This window comes from Aythya ferina (genome assembly GCF_964211825.1).
Source record: "Aythya ferina genome assembly, chromosome: 21".
In the NCBI taxonomy this organism is placed as follows: domain Eukaryota; kingdom Metazoa; phylum Chordata; class Aves; order Anseriformes; family Anatidae; genus Aythya; species Aythya ferina.
In genome coordinates this window covers 4,959,003-4,977,915 of record NC_140319.1, presented here as the reverse complement: position 1 = coordinate 4,977,915, position 18,913 = coordinate 4,959,003, and the positions used below count along the sequence as shown (strand labels likewise).

Genomic DNA, 18,913 nt, shown 5'->3' with positions numbered 1-18,913 from the left:
GCCCCGCAGCAAAGGATAATTCACAGCAGCATTACCTTCAGTTCGCTGGCTTACTGTTAATTTGGGCTGAACGGCGGAGGGGGGGGGAGCGTTAGCAAAGACAAGAATAAGCAGATGACAAATTTGCTTATTAACCGCATTGAACAAGAGATGCGTTAAAAAAAAAACACAACGTATGGAGGGAGGGGGGATGAAGAGCGGGATGTGAAAGAAGCAGGCGCTGCAGCAGCACGGCTAATGTCAACCATGAAATGCAACCCCTGCTGGGACGGTTTGAAAGACAGAAGAGGCAGGCTTTTTAGCATTAACTGTTTGATTGCTCCGCTTCGGATGCATCTATCTGGTATCACACGAGGACCAGGACTTCCATTTACCCTGCAGATCATTCTCACAAGCTCCAGACTTGAACGAGCACCGAGGACAACAAATAAATTCACTCTGCTCTGGAAACTACTCCGTTGACTCCAAGTTGATCAAGAGACACCAGGAAACAAATAATATACCCGAGAGCCCTTAACAATGCTCCAGCTAGGCATTTACACAAGCTTTCAGGCCATTATTTGGTTTACCTTTATTCCAAATACTCCAAGCTCTGCGGCAGGCACGTTCTGTCCCATTTGGGGATTAGTTTCTAGTCCCACTAAAGCCAGCGAGGATTTTTGCATAGGCTGAAACAAGGAACTCGTCAAGCACGTCTGCAAGCGCTGCACTTGCCCAACAACCTGCAATGACAACTCGTCCCCGTGACATCAGAAATCCAGCCTCTCCCTCGGCTCCACCAGCTTCGCACCCCTGGTTAGAAACTGGTTGGTACTGGTGTTCTCTGGGACCCCCGTGTGCTGCCATCGTTTCGTTTTGTTCCACTTGCTGCTCCTTTCTTCGGGTTTTTCAGAGAATTAAGGTTGGAAATGACCTCCGCGATCTTCACTTTGGGTCTAGAGCTGAAACAGGCCATGAGCTACAAAAGTAGAAATAAACATTTAAAGGGCAGCCCCCAAAAGCCTCGCAAACCCACTCTTTCAGTAGCTCCATTCTTTCTGCATGGGCAGATTATTTCTGTTTATATAATTTCAAGAATTGCATCGCAGCAGTCCATTCAGTGGGATTAGTGCCCAGGTAGAAGTGGAACGATCCCCGAAGAAGATCCTGGGGAAGAGCTGCTGTTGCAACAATTGCCAGAAAGCCATGGGCGGGGATGGGAGAAAGAGGCTCTGCCTCTCAGCAGGGCAGAAGGGAAGAAATCGGATCAGATATTGGGGTTTGCCCTGCTGTGCTTCCCCACGTGCACGCTCCTGGGGTTTGTTACTTCGCAGCAAGCCGGAGTTCACCGCGATTCAGAAGCTCTTGCAAATGGGAACTGAAACCCCAAAGATAAAACCCGGTGTTTACGAGATTCCTAGGCATGTAATTTCACCATGCCTACAGTCTCCTCCAAAGGCACAACTCATGTACATAAATTAAGCCGGGCACAAGTTTAACTGGTTGTAATATCAGGGGCTAGATCACTTACTCAAGGTCACATTCAGAGTAGCTGGAAGAGATAAAAATGGAAATGGGACCTCAAATCCCAAACCAATGCCTTAACCGTGCGGCCGTTCTTTTCCTCACACTGCAAAGAGAAGAAGTCATTTTCAAGACCACAGGTTTCAAGTGGGATTTAAATAACAAAACTCTTTGAGACCATTTTCAAATCTGCCTGTTCCCTTCCAACTTTATGCAATGAATGCTTGGTTTTAGAAGCTGTTACACACAAGCTGTTGTCTCAGTTCCCCACAGTAAGACAGTCAGCAGCCAACGACAGGTTTTGTGCACTCACTCGCTGAGGATTTCCCAAATGCACCTACTTCTACACCTCAGAACTCAGCACTGCAGAGGCAGGATAAATATATGATTATATATAAATATATATATATATTGCTGAATGACTTCCAGAGGATGCTTCTTCCAAAATCTGAGATATCCTAAAAAAGTGGCATTATGCAAACCTAGCAGCTCTCCAGAACAGTGGATGGAGCCCCACAGCACACGGATTTATGGAAATTAAGATTTAGTTACAGGGCTGCACAGCTCCTAGGTCCTCAGCAGGCAGAGAAGTCGAGGCTCTCTGCTACGAACAGCTCGAGCCCCTGACTGACAGCCGGAGATTCGCACAGTTTGTCCCAACACCGCCTGGCTCTGTGCAGGAGCAGCACGTCTTCTTTGTCTCCTCCTTTCCTAATCAGCTGGATAATTGCTACTGAAACGAACAGGAAATATTTCAAGGGACACGTGGAATCAAAACATTTTTCTTCGTGCCACCGAGCTTTCCGTACAGCCAAGAGGTTTCGTTGTAAGCAAGTTCTGATCGACGCGGTTACCAGCACCATTTCCATTTTCTGTTTCTAATCAACCTGGCAATTGATTAGTGATCATTAGCGCCCCTTTGCAGGCATCCCAATAATTAATGTCGTACCTCAGGCACCTCATTATGGTCACACTGTGCTAATTCATAGTTGTGTGGGTGAGGACTGCCCTCGGACACTTGTTAGGACGGATGCTGACTTTATTTTGCTGTCGTGGGGGAACGCTGTCGTTGCAGCAAGGTATCTAACAGCAACCTCTGCCTTCGTTGGGAAGAACACTCCCTCGAGTTCAAACAAAACACAATCAGCAACCAAGCAGATGTAGCTCGGATGCCAGAACCGGCAATCAGGAAGAGAAAAAGCAAAGTGGGAGAGGAAGGGGAAAGAAATGTCACTTCTCCCCCCCGTGCGCACATGAAAGAGGTTTGATTAGATTAGCTGCAGTGTGCATTTGCTAATTGCCTCTCCGCGTAAGATTAGCTGCAGCCAAATTTTGTTATCCTAGGTAATCACGAGGTGATGCGCACAGTGACGAGTTACCCGGGTCTTTGTAGGCCGCTCACACCAAACAGCAAACACAAACACCCCAAACACCCCGTGTCCTCAGAAAATCCCCCTTGCAGGAAGCCAAGGTATGGACTTCTGCAGGAAGACCCAAAATTGCACTCTTTGGGATCACGGAATTGTAGCAGCAAGACCATGAGGACAAGAGGGAATGGCCTCATGAAGATCTCATGGATCCCAGACGTACACTTACCCCTTAATTCCCTAGACCAGCTTGGGAAAGGAGCTTTCCCTTCGAGCATTTTCTTAATAACACTCCCCAGCAGTCAGCAAGGAAGTGGATTTAATGGCAGCCGCAGAGCAGCTCTGCAAAACTTTCCCTCTGACCTGATTCACTGCAGTGGGACATGGCCAGACCTAGGTCTATGTCCACCCCAAGCAGGCCAGGGACACTTTTCTAGTCCAGCATCCTTTTTTTTCTTCCCTTAATTTCCATGCAAAGATATTAACAGTTCCCAAGCAGAAAGCATTTACCCCAACTCCAACCTCAGCTATTGGGTTAAACCCGAAGAAGTTCGGTGACATCCCCAAAATTACCTCCTCCTGGAGGCCAGCTGAAGCACCCCGTGTCTGCCACAGATCAGGCGGCGTGCCCTCAGGACAGCAGAGACAGAGCACATTTTTGCAACAGACAACTAGAAGAGGTGACAGCTGGACTCTTCTCACCTCTCAAGTAAAATTTTCCATCTCTAAATTGGTGCCAAAAGGCATTAACCTCATCAAATAAACATATAGTGTAGGATAGAGAGATTACACGATGAATCCCAGGAGACACAGAGAGACAGGCACGAAGGGAGACGACACCACGAGCTCTCCAAGCCTGCACAGAAAGATGTGTGTGCACACAACTCCTCCCAGACAAAATCAGCATGGATGCACTGGACAGACAGAGCTGAATTAAGACTGATTTGTCAACTGGAAGGGGCAAAATAAATCCGACACGTAGCAAGGCTGAAGGGGAAGGGGTTCTCCTGTTCCCTCAGGTGTTTCGCCCCAGCAGCTGAAGCGCTGCCTTTCTCCCCGGGCTCGGTGGTGTATTGTAACCTTAGTGGAATTTCCTCCCCAAAGGTTTGCACAATGCTGCGTCTCACCAAGGCCACAGGAACAACCGAAAGCCGTCATTATTCCCTCAAGCAAACCCCATCCCAGTGACTTCCATTGAACGTGGAGATAAGCCACAACGCCACCACGGGCAAATATTTAGGTCATTCCTTCCTCCAGCGCTGTAAATTCCTCTGTATTTGCTCAGCAGCTTGTCTCAGCTGATTACAGTCCCAGCAGAAATTGGAGGACAAGCCTCCAATACTCGGTGCTGAGCCCTGGGACCCTAGAGCAGCATCAGCAAAATCACCGGGGCACATCCTCCCCTTGCCCAACGTGCTCATTAAACCATGAGCTGGCGCTTAATTAATCTAGAAAATGCCATTCTAGCGGCAGGCCAAGCCAGACATTTGGATTTTTGCTTTCCCTTCTCTAAAAAGCAAGCAGTAACCAGATGGGAAAAGCACAGCCCATACACATATACCTATATATATTGAAGCCTTTACATCGCAGGCATGCTTAAAACCTTCTCTTGGCTCAAAAACTGAACAGAGCTGAAGGGCAGAGGAAGACCAGCGACCTGCGTGCCCACACCATACCCCCCTGCCCTGATATTCCTGAGGCTCATTCAGCATTTTTCAGCTCAGAGAAAGTTTCAGCCCCAGGGGTAACTCCCACCTTGAGGTTATTATCATAGAACAAGAAAAAAATAATATCTAAAAGGGTCTTCTCGGGAGCTACCCGGATGCAGCCGCTGAATTCACCAATTTTCTGGAGAGCAGACTCGGCCTCTTCGTGTTTTTCTCCAGGAGGTTCCTCCATCTGCCAATTTTTGGAGGGTGTGTAAGGAGAGGCATTTTTGTGCTCGTGTATTCTCAAAGTAAAAGGGGGCCAGAAAACAGTGGGAGCTGCCATGAACTCAGAGGGGAAAAAAAAAAACATGTTACTACCACCAGATGCTCCTTCCTTGAGAATCCCTCGTAGGAATTTGTCTTGAACACGGTTAAGGTAACACGCAGAGGTAAAGCCTTGGGCTTACAAGCACGCTGCCACTGCATGCTTTAAAAGCAGGCTTTCTCAGCTCTGTTTTTTTAACAGGGTCACTGAAAAAGGCCCAGATATGGTTTGAGAAGCGAAGATGAGGCTGAGCGTTGTTCTACTGGGAAGGGACATTTTTACACCTCCAAATATTTTATTATCACGCTCTTCAGCGGATATTTTGATTCAATTACCATTCGGCTTCTAATTGCTCTAATAGCTTTGTGAGCTGAACAAACAGCGCAGACGGATTTGGAAGCACCACTGCCTGCATTCGCTGCTAAACCTGTGAACAAAAGGAAAAGGAGGCACAGAAGCTGGCCTGAAACTCTCAAATAAGCAAGCAAGACTGCATTTCTGGACATTAATGGTGAGCTGCTGGGGACTGCTTCTCCTCTGACTTCCCGGGAAGCAGCCAGACCTACCCTGAATGGTTATGAAAAAAACAACACGCTCTGCTGGGACAGGAAAAACAGACAAGTTGAATCATCTGCCCAGATTCAGCACCCCAGCCAAGTGAATAAAAGCAAACAGAGATTAAGCAAACAGTAAAACTGATATTAGAGATTGTCAAGAAAACTTTCCTCCCCCTTTTCATTTTCCTCATCCACCTACTCAGTGTATCTGCTCCGAAAACACTTCTTTGGAACTGGGGTCACACAGACTGCAACCTTGCAAAATCCTTCACAAACGGCTGTGCTTAAACCAAATCTAAATATGTTTTTCTCATTAGCTACATGGAGAGGGATTTCAAAATGCTGCCTAGCGAGGGCCGCAGTGCTCTGATATTTACTCAAGACTACCAGAGCAGAGGATTCACTTACAGACGAATCCCTTCTCGCCAGGCTATCTTAATTACTTACCCCAGTGGTATCCTGTAATATCACAATTAGAGCACATAAAGCAGGCATTTAGCAAAAGGTGAGGCTGTTTTCTTCACAAATAACGCAGCCAAAGAAAAGATGGGACCCTGGATATTGTAAGGAACTGCCCGATGAACTGCATGAGGAAAGATTTCTGCTGGGTACAATATAGTAGTTTACAGACTTCAGCTTTAGGAAACCACAGGGGAAAAAAAGCAAAAAATGCAAAAAAAGAAACTGTGGGGCATAAGAAATCTTAAAAAATAATATTATAGGACCAAGCGATATGAATGTGTTTAATTTCTGTGCCGTGTCCTGTTTCACCAGAGGCCATTCACCTCATCTCCATTATTCAGCACAGCCAAGCCACCCAAAACAATCACACAAAGGATGGGAAACAGCCCCACACGCTCCGCACACAACAGGCTGAGCCCTGTCAGGAGCAGGGCAAAGCTAGATTTCAAGGAACAACGGGCAAATTAAGTCTATCTGCAGCCATCAGCTGCTGAAAGGACGCTATCGCTGTTGGTGCCTTCTCAGGTTCTCCTTGGGTGTTTCAGCGCGTGGTGCTCAGCGTTGCTCTGCTTTGGACAGATGTCAAAGCAAAAGAATCCCTCCAAGCTTACTCGCTGGCCTCAGGATCACCTGGTGCAGAAAGAACAAAGCTGGCTTTACCTCCAGCACGAGCAGAAGAGGTGCTCAAGTCACTCAAATCTCGGTCGAGCCATCTCCACTCCCCCACTAAGACAGAAAATGGGGGTGAAGCTCTTCAAGATCCTGACTTCACTCAGGAAGTTTCATACTCGCCACGTAGCTTCCTCTCTCTGCCTTTCTTCCCAAACAGACCCCAGAAATCTCTGCAGAATGACCTGTGTGAAGGGCTGCATCGGGCGAGCCAGCACCATCATTTTGGGTTCTCTTCCAGTGACGTGGGGCACGTTAAGGGTAGGAGCCTGCTAGGAAAGGGGCTCAGGGCTTAATGGCTTTAAGATATTTGACCTGAATTGATTTTGTACAGGACTGGACACCAACACCTCTTATGCTGCTCGGGGTCTCAAGGATAACGCTGCTCCTTTTCAGCTTAGCACAAACACAGAGAGAAAGCACCCACCTCTGTGCTGCACGAGTTTTAAGTAAATCTAGACCAAAAAAGCTTGCCATGTCGCAAACACGATCTGAGAAAGCCATTTCCTACAAAAGGAGATGCTTCCTTTAGAATACAAGCTTCAACCTTCCTTGTTTCAAAGACGGGTGACCAGGCTGTAGACACAGCTCATTGCTGAAATCAAAAATAATCGTCCCACGCAGGTTAAAATTGCACCAAGCAGCATTAAAGGCAGCGCAATGGGGAGACTGCAAAATGCTGGGAGTTACCTGAGCTCTAGCACGTTCTCAAGGCAATTATCAGCAGAATGGGTACTCTTTCTGATGGATACTCTTTCTCCATGTTTATTTGCAATGAAAGAATTACAGTAAAACAGAGAGAATGTGAGAATTAGCCAGAACTTAGGGGGTAAAAAAAAAAATCATCATTTGGAAGAATTTACATTGAGATTAAGGTTGAAAATCTACTGTTGATCATATCAAGCACAACAACAACGTGGCTAATGAGCCAAACACCCCAACCACTGTGGAAAATAAAGGGAAAGGAAGTAATTTTAATTATCAGGGCTTCTAAATTGATACAACCATCGTGATTGCTAAGGGAGAATTCTAGCAGTGAGGCCATGCATGGAAAAATCACAACCCGTGGTTCACAAACACCCCCTGGACAACCGTCCCACCCAGCACAAGAGTTGAAATCAATGGTTGGGGCTCCGGACTGATCCTCTGGAGGTACTAATCAGAAGGATAATTGCCCAGGTTGCACAGAGGCACGGCAACACCTCTCAGCCTGCACTTCAAGCGCCATCTCACATGCAAGCAGGCATGAGGCTATTTTCCGAAACGCCAGACATGTGCTTGAAGGCAGGCAGAATTCAAGGGGAAGGAGCCTGCTGGACTCAGCTCAGCTCTGCCATGGAAATCTTTACAGGTTTTAATGCTGAGTGTAAATTAATTCCTTAATTCAAAATTTTCATCTATTTTGTTGGTATTTATGGTTGATTCCTAAGAGCTGGATGTGGACCTCCTCCTGGTGCCTAGCTGCCTGCTCACTCTCCTGTGCCAGCCTAGAACGGTGATAATCTTTCAAAAAACATTATTATTAGCAAATCCCATTAATCCAAGCCACTTTGCAGACCAATTTGCATTGCAAGATCATAGATACGTTGCTGAACTTGCATCCTATCGAGATGGTTAATGCTCCCAGCAGCCGGACAGGCTGGCTGTATGCTGAAGCCTGAGCACTGGGAGAAAAAAAAAAGGGAAAAAAAAAAAACAAACCCTGTGCACACAGTATGGGGAGGGGTTCATTAAATGAACAGTAGCAAACTTGTTTTTCTAACTTGTCCCACTGCAGATCACCAGCCACAGGAAGCAGCCCAAACCTGATGTATCCCTTTAGCGTGTTTTCACAGCGTTAGCTTTTAATAAATAGAACATGCTCCACCCTCGCAGCAGAGCAGTCCTCAGGTTCCAGCAGAAAAAGTGGTTGTTTTAAGTATTTAGATTACATTACAGTAGGGACTTGAAAATAAGCAGCGACTTGTACTGTAGCCAGCTATCAGAATCAGCCTGGCAAAATGCGTGTGAGGTAACCGAGCGTGGTTACAACGCCGGGGCTTTGGGGGCTGTGAGCCTGCTGTCCCTGGATGTCTTGCTGTTATTTGCGCTCCAATAACGCTTTCTGATGGCAGCAAACAGGGCAGCACCGCAGCACCGGCTGCTGCAGAAATACACGCAGCAAGAAGCACGGCCTCTTTGTGAACAAAAAGCTCTATAAATTTCAGCAGAGAGAAAAAAGGGGAAAAGCTCGGAGAATGAAGCCTGTTCTCATCAGGCAAGCGGCGAGCACAGGCCCCGGTTCAGGGCTGCCCTTCGGCACCTCCCAGCACTCTGCTGAGCCCAAGCCTACAGCTGTGGCTCGGTGCAATTCTTTTTCTATTTCCCAATTTCAGCTCAGTGCTACCCATTTTCTTCCCCCAGTAGCAGTGCTCTGCAGCTTTCCGCAGGTCTTGAAAAATCCCAGCGTCTTCTGAACAAAACCTCTCCACCTGTTTATTTTTTGGGGGCGAAAACCTTTATCAAAAAGGTTTATTCTTCTGCTGCACGCATCGCAAGCTTCACGTTCACGCCAGCATTGCTCACGGGACAGAATAATTCAGGAAACTGGTGAAAATTCAGCGACACGCTGAGGTTTGGTGACTCCAGCAGGCTCAGTGCCAGGCAGAGCTGCCACTTACCTCGCCACACAGCCTCGGCACGAAAGCAGCGGCAGGAGAGGAGGTCACAAAGCTGGGCCCCGGGCCCTAACGTGCCTTGCGTTCAGCTCTGGGTCAGCCGTGCCCCTTTCCATCACACGGAGCAGCTGTCCGAGCGTGACCTTAAGGCAACTCTGCCTATTATGCAATCCTTCCCTCCTAGCCTACAGACCAGCAAACGTGGCCAAAAAGGGCACAGGGAAAAAAAAAAACAAACCTCTTTCAAAGGATCCCATTTGTTGCTCCATCTGTTCAAACACACTCGCCGTCCAAAAGACATTTTCAGTAAATATGCCATGGGCATTTGCAGACCCGCGTATGGCACGTTACGTGACAGTGGAAGCCCTGATCCTTTTTAACCTCGTGTCCTATTAAACTGCTGCCTTTTTTTCAGGCTAACTGTACCTCAGATGCCTCCGAACATCTAGGAGCTGACAAAGCCATGAGATAAGGGATGGGGGAGGCGCAGAGGGTTAGTGCTGAAAGGACAGATCTTCAGGGAGCCCGGCTTTGTTGGTTCTCCCTTCGTGGAACTGCTTCCAAAGCTTGGATCATCGCATTTGCCTTGACATCCCTTGTCCAGCTCTTGTCCACATGCTCACCCTGCAGGTAGCAATCCCTCTGCCACCGAGCTGCCAGAATCGTTCTCTATTTTTAGCCATTGCCCCCGCTGCACGTTAGGCCACTGGCTCTGTATTTATTAATGCAAATGTGAAGCACTTGCCTTCGTTTTCTTCTGTTTTAAGGATGATCTCCTACCTGTAACCAACCTAGGATACCATCCTGTCACCTCTACAGAGGCGGGCATCTGCTCGTGCTGCTCTTTAGTCTTGAGAGGATCTCCGTAAAAACACCAGCAAAAATACCTCTTTAAACTCTCTGCTGCAATACCTGTCAAAAAAACTCCACAAAACCTACACCCTGACTCCTATATAGCATGGCAGAGTCCTACCTGCAAGCCACTTTTGCCCCGAGTGCTGCCCTGGCCCTGAAGGAGCACAAACAGCCCCAAGGGTTGGGGTTTGCTAGCATGGAGCCTACAACTGCTGCAGCATCTGATGGACGGAGAACAGGCAGAAATGCAGCTTCCACGTTTTTGTCCAATGTTCTTTTGTTTGTGGGATTTTTACTGCTGCTTTCCTAAATTCCACGAGAGCAGAGTTCTGTGAATGTGCCATGTTTTCTAGGTGATGCACATCCCATGTCCAAACAGCACTCTGAGCACTGTAAGCCTCATCTATAAATAGGCAACTCTTACCTCACTTCTCCCCACAAAAAATATGCTGAGAGGGGTGGGATTTTTAATGCCTCGTCTCTAAAAGCCTTCCCAGTGATTAAGCTGCTCTGGATCTCCATAACCAGACACAGCTCCATCAGGACTCCTGCTTCTCAGCTCAGACTCTTTTAAGGGTAAAAACAGAGATTTTAATTCCAAACCTGAGCCAGATTCCTCCTGCTTCAAATCACAACTGCTTGCTAATTTGCAATGCACCGAATTTTCAACTGAGTCCCAAGAAAAGCAATTTCTGTGCAAGAAACAGCTGCACCTAAAAGCACAGTTTAAAAGGAAGTTCTTTTGCTGATACCAAAGGAATGCCTAAAAAGCCACTCCTCAAAGTACTCCCTGAAGAAGGATCACGAACAGAGTATCAGCCCGCACAACGGAAAGAATGAGGGCTTGAACCTCACCCAGGAGGGTGGCAGAACAGACGTCCTCCTTTGGTATGGAGCTGTCTTGCCTTCAAGTCTCACGCCGGAGTCGTGGCACCCTGCATCGGTCACAGAACGAAATCTCAGAGCTAAAAAAACTGAATTACATTTCTGGGAATGCCTGGCTAACAGGCGCTCAGAATCTTGTGTTTTTCGACTTAATGACAGTGCCTTACAGCGCAATAAAGAAAAGCTCGGAAAATACTAAATATTTACGAGCAGACAGATAAGCTCATCTATTATGGGCTGTGTCACACGGATTCATTATGAATCACTTGGATCCTACACAGTTTATGCAGCTGTCAGAGTTTCAGTCATGAGAGCCCAGGCGTCACAACCCATAGCCTTATTTTTAGCTGCGTTCATTATCTGTCATTTTTCAATCATCAAAGAATCAACCAAATTGCGTTATACATCACGGCAGGGACACGCAGCTGTAACCCTAGAAGCAGCAGCTTCAGCGGTAGGAAGTAACCCCCGCTCTCCTCCCCGGAGAGGAAAGAATCAGTCGCTGCAAGCAACGAGGGCAGCTGATGACACAGCTCCCTGTCAATACCCACCCAACACAAACAGCCCCTTCTCCCAATTTCGGTGTTGGCAGATCCTCCCGCGTTAGCGAGCCCGGTCCTGTAACGTCCCAGCTTAACTTCCCGGCGATGGGAATAAAAACAGAGCTACAAAGCACTTCCATGGGTCGAGTCCAAGCGGGAGCGGAGTTAAGCAGGCTGCATCCTACAGATGACATCATTCCTGCACAAAACAGAGGCCACGGGGAAGCCTGGGCTTGCAGAACACGGACAGGTCCAGCCCAGCAAGAGTCAGTGCAGAAATCGAACGAGATGGCACGGGAAGATGGTTTGCTGGCAAAGGGACGCTGCCAGGAAAATCGAGGTGAAAGTTGCACATTAGAGCTATTTCCTACCGCTTTGCTGATAGTGAAATATTAACGCTGCAAGGCACGGTGGCAAATTAAAATGTAACTGAAGGCAGAAGGAAATTCACCGCTCCTGCAGCTTTCCTCTCCGGCCCGTTGCAAGAAGGCGAGCTGAAGGCAGGCCGGGAACCCAGCGCAGGGACACGAGCACACAACGGCTCCGCGTTCACAACACAGCTTGGGAGGGCTCCGGGTGCACCCCCAGCTCCGTCCGATGGCAGGCAGCTCTGTCCTTCAAGGCTGGAAACAATTCAACACATCCACTGGTTCTGAGCACCATTATTTATTGCATTATTTCAGGATCCAGGAAAGGCCGGGCCTTAATTACAACAACATGTGCAGCACTGCTGCGTCGGTTCCCGATCGCTGCCTTCTCAAGGAGGCTCCACTTCTCCAGGAAAACATTCGCTTTCCTAACACCAGAAGTGCTTTTTGCTCTGTATTGGGCTTTTTGAGCCACCCTGCCTTGCAGCAGCCAGTGTGCAGCCCCCAAGCAGCAAGGCGAGGATCCAGGGAAGGGCACAACGCTGCATTTAAACCCCAAACGTTACCCTGGTCCACATCTAAACACCATTTACAGAACACACCAGGAAAAAAAAAAGCTGCTTTGGAGGACGTTTGCAGGCACAGAAGGTAGAAATTAGATATACAATTCTCTTCTGGTTCGTGGCAACTGCAGCTGTAATTACCTATTCGTAACGAGAAGGAAGTCAGTTGGTAGACAAGATTATGAAAAAAAGCCTGTATTTATTACTAATGCTTGCTGAGACAGCCAGGATTGATATTAGATTTCTTCTAATTCCCTGATTTTCTGGAGTAATTGTCACAGAGAAACAAAAGTTTGCTTGACAAGTGAAACAGGAACAGAAAGCTGACTGACAGCTTGCAAGAGCCACCCTCCAGGGAGCTACTCCCACAAAAACAAAATACCGAGGCTGGCAAGATGTGAGCTTAAAAAATGATCCTGTGGAGAGCATGGAGCAGGAGAGGCTGTGTGCATCAGAGGACATGCAGAGAAGGTCCTCACGCCAACACCGCCCCAGCTGCCAGGAGGCCAGAAGAAGGAGATGGTCCTTGCTAACAAATTGCACGCAGGGACAAACACTGAGCTGCAATGAGGTTGTTCCAATTCATATCATCGCTTTTCTTCCTCAAGTTATGCCACGTCCAGAATTGTTACCTAAAGCTTCAGTCTACGAAGACCTCTTCTGGCTCCTGCAATTATTCTCTGACGTGCCACCAAGCACACAGACGCTTCACAAAGCCATCAGCGTACAGTGGCCACCGTACCTGCCCAGAAAACTTCCAGCCAAATTCACATTCACCTCTGAATTCAGCTCAGAAAAAAAAAACCTCCTACAAGACAGGGTTGTGAAGAAGTCCACGTGATTTGTTTGGAAAATCACCGTGCCCTCTCCAAGCTGGATTGTGGCATAAATTGAAAGTCGATCGAAATATTTGTGAAGATGCCCTCGCAAGAGCCATGGGTATCAATCGCACCTTCAGTCTGAGCACAGAGAGGACATTTGTCATTGGAATTAGAGACAAACCTATCACAAGATGATGATTTATAACGTTGGAAAGGTAAAAGATGCCAGGAACACCCCGAACACATCCAACAGCCGTGGAAGGAGAACGAACTGCGATGTGGTTGTGCTGCTGTCAGCGCTGTGAAATAGTGCATCAGCTTTTTTATTAGAAATCTCATTTTATTGTGGCTCGTAGCTCAGCTGTAAAAGTTTTATTGGAAGCCAAAAGCTAGTCGGAGAAGCTTGTATGTCAGTGAGGTTTACGCACAGGCCCCAGTCTTACAACCCACTCTGCCTAGACCTGGACCTCTGCTGCCAGAGAGCCACTGGTGAAGTTTGTGCTGAATTTTTGGAGGCCTTCAGCAAAAGGGTTTAAAAGACAAGCTTGGAATTTTCACCTCTGCAAGTCCCGCTCGTGCAATACAGCTCTCATAAAAAATACAAATAATAATAAAATAAAACAGATGGCGACCACCTATCATCAGCAGTTGGAGGCCTTGGCTCTATCAGAAGATTAAAGCAAGAGAAAACAATCAAATAAATAGCGGAGTTCTGACAGCCAGAATAAATGCTTGGGGAGAAAAAGCAGGGCTTTATTTACTTTTACAGTTTAGTGAACATTTTATAGTGATATCAGGTCACGCACTGAGGCTAATTTTCTTTTGAAGCTTGTACTCCTATGGTGAGCCATGAAGTCCAGCACAAAGCTCGCAATTGGAAGTTATAAATGTTTGTACGTAGGCATGTCACAGGTAACATGCCAGGTGAGGTACACAAACAGCACCAGAGCTACGTTCCTATTAAGTACAACTAAGGGTAAAGCAGAGCCATAACTCCCTTTAGCTCTTATTTCACCAGACATACCTATTTACAGCTTTTTATGACAAGGGAGACCTCCCATATATCACAGGCTGCAGCATCCCTTCCAGTGATCCCTTTTTTAAGGCCAGCAGTAACACAACTTCCAGTGCTATCGAAAAAAAAAATGGTTTGGGTTACCATTTTCTTGGATCCTGCAGTTACTGCTACCATGCACCCTTGCCCAAAGCTTGTCCATTAGTACTTTTGAGAGGATGGACATCAAAATTAGGTGAGATCTATATGACCAGGCAAGCTCAACATCAATTTACAGAGCATCCCCCAAGCTCCACCTACCCTATGGTTATTCATTCACCTGCCAGCATCCTACAAGGTCCTCTCCAGAGCTTGCCTGTTCTCAGTCTAATGGTTACAAATTTCTGGTTGCTGCTCAATCAGTCCACATTTGGTTCCACATCATCCAACTGCAGATCTGGACTGAGCACAGAGTCGCCCTCCTCACAATCAGCAACTTGTTTGTGGAGTCATATTCGAGATCTCTGTTTAAATCAGAGAAGCAGAATTTCCACGTCCTAAACCTAATCACCCATTTGCAGCGCTTTATCTTCCACCATCTCCATTTCCACGACAAGGCAAGGACAAATCGTTTTTCCTTCAGGTCTGAGACTAAGAGAATCCATGGCAGGATTTACATTACAAACTCTGCTACCTGGTCAAAGATCAAGAACAGCCCAAACGTCTTAGAGATGCCCCCAGCACATTCAGCACGCCTCAGCAGTTACGTTCTTGCTCGTACCAAGTGTCTGCAGCAGTGGGAAGGAAGGCATACACTGCCTCAACAAATCCATCATCCTTTATTGAGGCTGCACCACAAAAACGCGGAGCTAGAATTTCTAAGCCCGCTGTAGGGTATGTGTCCCTGTCACTTGAGGGTGAAGGAGAAAAATTTATGAATAGACATTTTCAAAGGCCTTATTTTGAAAACAAACAGTTTGTATGGTTGTTTCCCAAACTGTGTTTTCACAATCCCCAACGACAACAAGTCAACGCATGAACATTCCTACAGCAGCATGCCAATACTAACAAATTGCCACATCAGAAATCCGCGTCAACAAACAATATCCACATTCCATCGTGGGTAAAACACAACGGCAAGGCCCCAGGTCTCACGGATAAGGAGAAGTCGACATGGCGTGTGAGGGGACGCTCGGGATGACGACGGATTTGACCAAACGCGACGCTGGCACCTCAATGGCAGCGTTATTTTAGGGTCAGGTCCGTATTAGTATTCCACGGACCCGCTCTCTTCTCCTGGCAAGGCGCTTAAATACGTAAAAATTGTCTTGCCGGTGACAGATGTGAGTACAAAGAGAAGCAATTTACTACAAAGGGATTAATACATTTTTGAAAGTTACTGTCTGGCAAGCTGTCAAACGCCTCTTTATTGGTTTATTTCCTTACGACCGTAGATAAGCCTGGTGGCACGCAAACCCACGCTCGTGTGGGGACCACGGCGAGGCGAAGGAACCCGGGGACCCCCAAAAAAAACCATCCCGAGGCCGGTCTCGGGGGGTCGGGGCTGTTTTAGGGGGCTCCGTCCCTCCGTGAAGCCTCTCCTCAGCTCCTCGCCGGGAGGCCGCGGGCCGGGCCCGGCTGGGTGGCACCGCTCGGGGAGAAGCCAGAACCTCGGTGGGGCTGAGGAAAGGCGAGGAGGAGGAGGAGGAAGATGAGGAGGAGGAGGAGAAGGAGGCGACCCTAGCACCGGGCCGGCCGGGCCGCCATGTTAGCGGCCCCCCCCCCGGGGCCTAGCGCCGCAGTGCGCGGCATGGGGCGGCCGGGCCGGGCTGAGCCGAGCCGGGCTGAGCCGGGGCAGCCCCAACACAACCGGGGCTCGGCTCCCACCCCATGGCCCCAAGCTGAAGCCCCGCAGAGGAGGAGCCCTCCCGAGCAGGTGCTCGCTCCCTCTCTCCCCCCCCACAACCCCGGGGGTTTAAAGCCCCGGCTGTCAGCGGCGAAATAGGGGAAGAAAAGGGAGGAAAGGCGGAGTAGAAATCGCCTGTCGCGACATGCGACACACGTATACACCCCCCACACACACACACACGCACACCCCAAACAGGCCTTCCCCTCGCTGCCCGCTCACCCGAAATCCTGGTCCATGGATTTGAAGAAGAATTTGTAGCTGTGCACCGGCCGGTTGCTGAGGACATTTTTAAAATCGGCCAAAGTGACTTTTTCCGGAGGGACGGGCAGCTTCACCAGATAAGGGGTTTCCTCTTCGTCTATGTGGTAGATTATTTTAGTCTCCGCCATGGGGAGAGGGACAGGAGGAGGAGGAGGAAGAGGAGGAGGAGGAGGAGGAGGAGGGCTGCGGGGAGCCGGCCGGGGGGGGCCCCGCCGCCTCTCGGCTCCTCTCAGCGCCTGCAGCCGGCGGACAGGAAGGGAGCTGCGAGCTCCGGGGCCGGGGTTTGGCTCCCTGCACTGCTCTCTAGCTGCCCGAGCCGGGAACGGCAGCCCTCGGCCGCCCGCCCCGCCGGCATCCTCCCCGCCGGCCGCCGCTCGCCGCGCCGGGCAAGCGAGGGCCGGGGGTGGCGGCGGGGGGCTGCGGGCAAGCCGCCTTCCTCCTCCTCTTCTTCCTCCTCCTCTTCTTCCTCTTCCTTCCTCCTCTTCTTCTTCTTCCCCCTCTTCTCCTTCCTCCTCTTCTTCTTCCTCCTCCTTCTCCTTCTCCTGCCCTCCAGCAGCCCGGCTCTCGCACGCCGCCCCCCGGCAGCTCGCCGCCCCCCTCAGCCCTCATGTTAATGTCCCTCAGCCCTCGCGGGGCTTTTTATTTATATTTTTTATTCCCCCCTTCTTTTATATATATATATATATTTATTTATTTTCCCCGAATACAAGCTGCCTGCGTGCCGGTTTTGGGGGATTTTTGATGCTGGTGGGGGTTTGTCAGAGTACGACGCAGACACGAGAGCCCCTGTGTAGGGCCTTTGGCCTCATAGAAGCACACGGTGGCCTTGTAAGTGCCCCCTAAGAACTATATAAACACCTCTTTCCTTATTTTTTGCCTCTAGGAGTTAGTAAATGCTCTCCAGGTACATCCTCTAGCCAAGGTGGCCAGTACCATCACCCACATGGCAGCGCGAAAGTTGAGCTACGTTACCACATAGCCATACACACACATTACCACACGTACATGCAGCACTAAAGCTTTGTCTTCTAACTCAGCACTCGTTACAAGATGCGATGGGCTTCTTTCCATTGCATTTGTGAGAGATGGGCAAGATTTATACGGCTGACACTACTCGCAGCAGGCAGACTCCCCTGTTTGAGGTATCTCAAAAGCTGGGCTCCCTTCGCATTTCGTCAGAGCCGAGCTGGGTTCTGTTTAAGCGATGAGCTCATGGATTCTCTGCAGATCACAAAATTTTCCAGTGCAGTTGGCGTCTCTGGAGCTTATGCTAATGAGAAAGCAGAGACACATTCGTGGCTCAGGAAAAAAATTGCTTTTAATAGCTGCTTCAACAGAAGCCTGTTGGGCACACAGCCCGTTGAGGTGCTTGGCATGGAGCAAGGTTTAGACCTATCATCTCCTAAATTTCACAGAATAGCGAAAGAGTCACCATTCACTGCTGCCATATGAAATATATGTGCTTTGGAGCACATGGTCCAGAGACAAATTTTTTGAGAGCCATGTTTTGCAGTTGATGTGTTTGAGACGAGCCTACCTTTCTTTCCAGAAATCCCCAAAAATGACAGCCAGGAAACGAAGATTTCAGAACAGCAGGCTCAGATTTCAAGAAATCTGCTCATCACAAAATACTTTTTCAGGAAAATCCCAAGCTAATTACATTCCCTCTTTTTCCCTTTCAGAGAAAGAGGACATCCACTTCTCAGAATATCCAGCTGCTTTCTGTGAAGGGGTAAATCACAGCTCAGTGATTGAATTACCGGTGGCACTGGAATGGTTTTCTGCCAGCATAAGACAGAAGAGCCAAATGCATCAGAGGTGCCAAAAGGTCCGTTAGCATTGTTGCTGCCTAATATTTTCAAGTTTCTGAATGTTTAATCACTACCAGTTCCTGGCTCTCACCAACTTCAAGCAAGAATGATGTGTCCCATTGCCTTGCAAATTCTCCCCTTTATCTCACATTACACCTGTTGTTCAGCAGGGTTTTAAAAGGAAAGGGCCCTATTCTGGCAATATGAGAATAAAACAATTGCTATTTAAACAATTGTGGGTGGTTTGCTCAGGCCACATTTACACAACTGTGGGTATTGAAATGTGGCTACCATGGGGCTGACGGAGAACCAAACAGCAGAGGGCACAACAGTGATCAAGGACGAAAGATTGCATGTACTTGTTTTCTGTGTGCATAATTATTCCTGACCATACTTGTCAAAAACAAAATGATGCTCTTAAAGGTTTGGAGATCAGCAAAGAAACACCCTGATTTCCTGTGTTCCTGTTTAAAAAGTTATTTAAGTGGAAACACACGTATTGTAGACATTAAAAAATGAACATGGTGTTTGGATTCAAATAATCAACACAGCGTTTCTGTAATGTGTACTGTCAACTCTTATCTAGACTAATGGGGGATGGTGGAATTATCTGGATAAAGCAAAAACAGACTTAAAGCATTTATAAATGAAGCTGTAAGAATCTATATCAAGAATAATAAAGGAGGAAAAATAAAAATAAAAATAAAAATAAAAA

At 48.1% G+C, this 18,913-nt stretch overlaps 1 protein-coding gene across 3 annotated transcripts in view; it reads right to left on the bottom strand.

Moving 5' to 3' along the window:
* Nucleotides 1-16,832, bottom strand: part of DVL1 (dishevelled segment polarity protein 1) — a 76,449-nt gene extending 59,617 nt beyond the window's left edge. For all 3 annotated transcript variants that reach the window (XM_084494956.1, XM_084494957.1, XM_084494958.1), the window contains exon 1: nt 16,346-16,832. In XM_084494956.1, the coding sequence (XP_084351082.1) occupies nt 16,346-16,515 (170 nt within the window). In that variant the 5' untranslated portion in view covers nt 16,516-16,832. The remainder of the gene's footprint in view (nt 1-16,345) is intronic.
* Nucleotides 16,833-18,913: the final 2,081 nt, after the last annotated feature.